General features: G+C 40.7%; 2 protein-coding genes across 3 annotated transcripts in view; both read right to left on the bottom strand.

Moving 5' to 3' along the window:
- The window catches only part of LOC126405581 (dual specificity protein phosphatase 3-like), a 608,181-nt gene that overhangs the window by 106,931 nt on the left and 496,270 nt on the right, over positions 1–4,980 (bottom strand). The window lies entirely within an intron of this gene.
- The window catches only part of LOC126405562 (beta-1,4 N-acetylgalactosaminyltransferase 2-like), a 41,885-nt gene that overhangs the window by 20,722 nt on the left and 16,183 nt on the right, over positions 1–4,980 (bottom strand). For both annotated transcript variants that reach the window (XM_050069360.1, XM_050069359.1), the window contains exons 3-4: positions 3,765–3,908; positions 1,577–1,683 (exon numbers count right to left, since the gene is read on the bottom strand). In XM_050069360.1, the coding sequence (XP_049925317.1) occupies positions 1,577–1,683; positions 3,765–3,908 (251 nt within the window). The remainder of the gene's footprint in view (positions 1–1,576; positions 1,684–3,764; positions 3,909–4,980) is intronic.

The following is a 4,980-nucleotide window of genomic DNA, read 5'->3' as shown; positions in this document are numbered from 1 at the left end:
TTTTGTTACTTGCTCACGCCCCCCATTGCCCCGAAAAAGGCGCATTCTGTATAAACAAAAGTAGGTAGGCGGCATTTTACTGCACTCCCCGATTTTGTTTTTATACTGCCAATGCTGAAAAAAGACTGATTGGGCTTTCCTGCAAATTTGCACAATTCCTGTTTAAAAAGGGCTTCAAATTATGATTTGTGATACTGGGCTTTATAAATAAAACTGAATTGAATTGAATTAAACAAACTAACACAGCTGTAAAGCGCTGTTTGGCGTGATGACGTTCTGTAGTCTCATTTGGCCACTTGTTAGCAGTCGCCTGTCTGAAGACACATGAAAGCTTGAAAGCGTGAAACCAAAAACACACTGACTTTGAGACGAGGGAACCTGGAGTGGCAAAATGCGAAGTCATTCCCAGGTTTTAGGACTCCTTCCTGGGGCATTTTATGGAGCTCCAGACTAAAAGCAAAGGCCTCAAGTCTTGTATCGGGTTTTTAACCAATTGTGTCCAACGCAAACTTCGTAATTTAGGTGTCATATTCGACCAAGCCCTATCATTTGATAATCACGTCAGTCTACTCACCCGATCTTGTTTCTCACAACTTAGGAACATTGCCAAATTAAGGTCAGTTGTGTCCAAAGCTGAATTGGAAATGATCATTCATGCTTTTATTAGCTCTCGCTTAGACTATGCCAATGCTCTTTTTACCTGTTTGAATAAGTCCTCTCTGGCCCGTCTCCAAACTATCCAAAATGCTGCTGCTCGGCTTTTAACCCGTAGCAATAAGAGGGCTCATATCACTCCAATCCTGTCCTCCTTGCACTGGCTTCCAGTAGAATTCCGAATCAACTTTAAAATATTGCTCCTGACTTTTAAAGCCCTACATGGTCTAGCCCCTGCATACATCACAGACCTCCTTCAACCTCACACTCCTTGTCGCACTCTAAAATCCTTGGATCAGCTCCTACTGTCAGTTCCACGTACTCCTTTCGTCACTCGTGCAGACCGAGCATTTCAAGTGGTTGCTCCCAAACTTTGGAATGCCCTCCCCTTTTCGTTGCGATCCACAGTGTCATGTGACACTTTTAAAAAACAACTGAAAACACTGCTCTTTAGCCAGGCCTTTGGTTAACTAACTCCTTTTACCCCATCAATCTCTTACTATTTTTCTTTTATCTAATGTTTTATTTACATTTTGCACTTTGCAGACACCTTGTCTTTTGCCTTGCTTTGTTTTTAATGCTTTGTTTTTAATGTTGTGTTATATTGTTGTACTTGCTTTGTCTACTGGAAAGCACTTTGTGATCTAGTATCTGTGAAAGGTGCTATACAAATAAACTTTACTTACTTACTAGTATTTTTTATAATTAACTGGTTAGTTAATGAGTGTTGCGCTATCGATGCAAAACTAACAGAAACTGACATCGTAAGACTGAGAGCATTATTTTTCACAGTGATTCACTGACTCAGATGAACCCAACCAACTCCAACTTACTACTGTGTTATTGTTGGGTGACGAACAAACTTCAAACAGATGAAAAGATAGAAAAATGCTCTGTGAGCAGAATACAGCGTGAGGCTTACCTGGTATGAGACTGGAGGTCAAAGGCCGTACTGTAAAACCCTGGATCGGATACTGCAGAGGAGAGTTAGGCAATGCAAACAGCAGTCTGGATAACACAGACGTCGTCCTGTTGAGGAGACAGGGAGGGTGGGGGTGCCGGTATCCAGATGTAAATGGTAAATCCTGCTAAAAGTTTGGGTTTATAAGGCATATGGTTAGGACCTGTACAAACTTGGTAGAACGTCAAAGAAATTACAGAAGAGAAAACCCTGGTTTAATGCTGAATGTGCTGAGGCTCGTAGGAAATATTTTAAAGCCATGTATATATTCAAATTTAGCAGCTCTGTCCAATCTGAAGTTGGAATAAAATGTATAGCTAGAAAGTATAAATCCATCATAAGGAAATGTTCAAGGCAGTACTATGATTCTTTACATACACTTAAGAAATCTAATAGTAATGAATATTGGTCTATTTTAAATGCAGGTAAACCATCTGGAAGATTAGGAAATGTATCTATAGAAACCTTTGCTGAATATGTTTTTAAAAACTCAGCCAAAAATCGAGTGATAATTGTTCACCAGGAGACCAGCAATCTGACCTCAGACAAGTCACCTGTCCTACAAATGAATACATAAATGATTTGTTTACTTTGGAAGAAATACAGCGAGTGGTTAAAAAATTAACAAATAAAAAAGCAAATGGTATTGATGATGTTATAAATGAATATATAAAGAACTGCCCTTTGGAAGTGTTGAACATTTTAGTTAAATTCTTTAATCTGGTACTGATAACAGGTATAGTCCCCACTGACTGGTGTTTAGGAGTGATAAAACCATTATACAAAAACAAGGGACCAGTAGACGATCCTGAAAATTACAGAGGTATTACTTTACTTAGTTGTATTGGTAAAAATTACAGAGGTATTACTTTACTTAGTTGTATTGGTAAACTTTTTACGGCTGTAATAAATTACAGACTAACTGCTTATATAGAGTCTGAAAGAATTCTTGGAGAAGGCTTTTCAACCCTTGACCATATTTTTGTTCTTCACTCACTGGTTGAATGGAACCTGCATAAGAAAGAAAGACTGTATTGTGCTTTTGTTGATTATAAAAAAGCATTTGATTTGGTAGATAGGTCATCACTATGGTTTAAATTAGTTGCACTTGGTATAAACGGAAGAGTATTAAATGTGATACATAATATTTATGAGAATGCTAAATCTTGTGTTAGAGCTGGTTATGATTTATCTGAACAATTTGTATGTCATGTAGGAGTGCGTCAGGGGGATAATTTATCACCACTATTGTTTGCATTATATTTAAATGACTTTGAAAAATATGTGTGTCAACTTTTCTCAACTGAATGCCGCAATGTGATGAATGGTGAAATAGGGATATATTTGTAATGATATGTCCTGCTTTACACGGATGATACGATTGTACTGGCAGAGACTGGCAGACAAAACAAAGGTTGTTATTTTCTCTAGGGGGAAATTACAGATAGTCCCAGAATTTAAGTTTGGTTCAGATAAATCAGAAGTTATTTTTGAGTATGACTATCTTGGAACGTTATTTAATTCTAATGGACGATCTGATAGAGCAATAGCCAAGCAAGTTAAACTAGCTAAAAGAGCTTTATTCTCCTTGGGAAACAGAGTTACTAGATAACAGTTACCTGTTGATATACAATGTGAGTTATTAGACCAGCTTATATATTTTCATAGGCTTCTTCCACTGAGTCTTCCCAAGGAACTGTCAGCTCAATGAAATAAACTATCCGTTGACTCACTGACCACAACACTAAGTCAGGCCTCTGCCTGGTACAAACTATTTCCTGAGGAACAACAAGCTTTCCCCCTAAATCTATTTGCATTTCCCAATCACAAGCACCTTCTAGGCGGCCACACCCTTGCCTCCCTTCTGTATTTCTCTCCCTCACGGACAAACTGTATTGCTAAACTGCTATTAAAACCTTCTGAACTCACCTGTCTTCGTTTCCCTTCAGCTAAACATTTCAACACCTGGTTATGTCGCCATGTATATCTGCCTTGTGACAGGCTAACTTTACAGCCTGACAAAATGGAACAGCAACAAAAAGACATTATTTTGTACTATAAGGCAGTAACATGTGGAGATATCTTGATACCTTTAACATCTCTTCTTAAGTAAAAGCTTCTGTCATTAATCAGTCCATCCATCCCATACCTGGCTTTGTGATTTTGGAGTTCCTTAGCTCGGCGTTTCACCAGCTCCTCGTACTGATCCTTAGGGATGTGATCTTTGAGAAGCACTGAGCCGCTAGGACAGGTGCATGGAGCCGGCGGAGGATGTTGACTCGGGGGTTTTGACCTAGAGGGGCGGGGAAAATATGGAAGTCCTGAAGGAACACAAGTCTGTCGTCTTCTTTGTCATTTTATCACTTCAGAACAATTACAATGCCCAACACTGCCTAAAGGCTTGCACAGAATTTCTGTCATTCAGACTTATTCAGTTTATGTTGTTTTGTTCCCTCTAGGCTGATACACTTGTACGGGGGAGGTTGATGAAGAGGTGAAAATACTTTGGATGAAAAGGATTCTTTTGATCAGGTGAAGAGCAAACTGGGTAAACAAAGGAGGAATGATGATGAATTAAAATCAGTGTGAAAGTGTACTATAATTTATTGATAAATGACAATAAGACTCAGGGTGAAAAGAAATTAAAATGTCCTAAATTGACATGTGATCTAAAATGTTTTAACTTGGGGGAGCAGATTTACTGGTGCTGGGCAACACTGGCCACGGGGCAGGGCCTCGCCGAGCACCTCGTCTCTCTGCCACTGCCGTAAACTGACTTCAACTTTTGGAACGTAGCACTGCACACCGCATGTCATGTGACGAGGAGCAACAGAAGATCAGCTCTGTGCTCAGGGTTTCAGATAAATAGGCTGTGATACAATGCTTGATGAGGTTGCTTGGCAACCTTAGATGCAAACTGCTGCCACGCTCTTGTAAGCTGGCACAGAAAAGGCACAAGAGTAGCGCCCGGTGCCCGACCTCACATGTTCCAGTCGGTTTAAGACACAGCATGTGCACGGCCCCTAAAGGCCCTGACACACCAAGCCGACAGTTGGCCGTTGACCAAAGTCGGGTCTAGTTTTTGCGGTGTGTCCCGCACCATCAGCACTTCGGCGTCGGCGGCTTTTCAGCCAATTGAGCATGTTGAATCGGTGGCGGAGCTTGTCATCGAGAGAGATCACTCTGATTGGCTGTTCAGGTTTTATTTCCTCGCCCCTGTAGTGAGTAAATCTGCCTGTAGTGAAACCGGGGCTAACCGGTGCTTCCTCCTCAGGCTCCACTTCACTCAGCTGCCCCACAGACCCGCTGCTTCTTCCCACTTTAACCTGAATAACAAACCGGAGCTAGCTGGGAGCAGCTAGCAG

This window comes from Epinephelus moara, chromosome 18, assembly GCF_006386435.1.
Source record: "Epinephelus moara isolate mb chromosome 18, YSFRI_EMoa_1.0, whole genome shotgun sequence".
NCBI lineage: Eukaryota > Metazoa > Chordata > Actinopteri > Perciformes > Serranidae > Epinephelus > Epinephelus moara.
The sequence above is the reverse complement of the archived record's forward strand: the minus strand, read 5'-3'. Positions and strand labels throughout refer to the sequence as shown.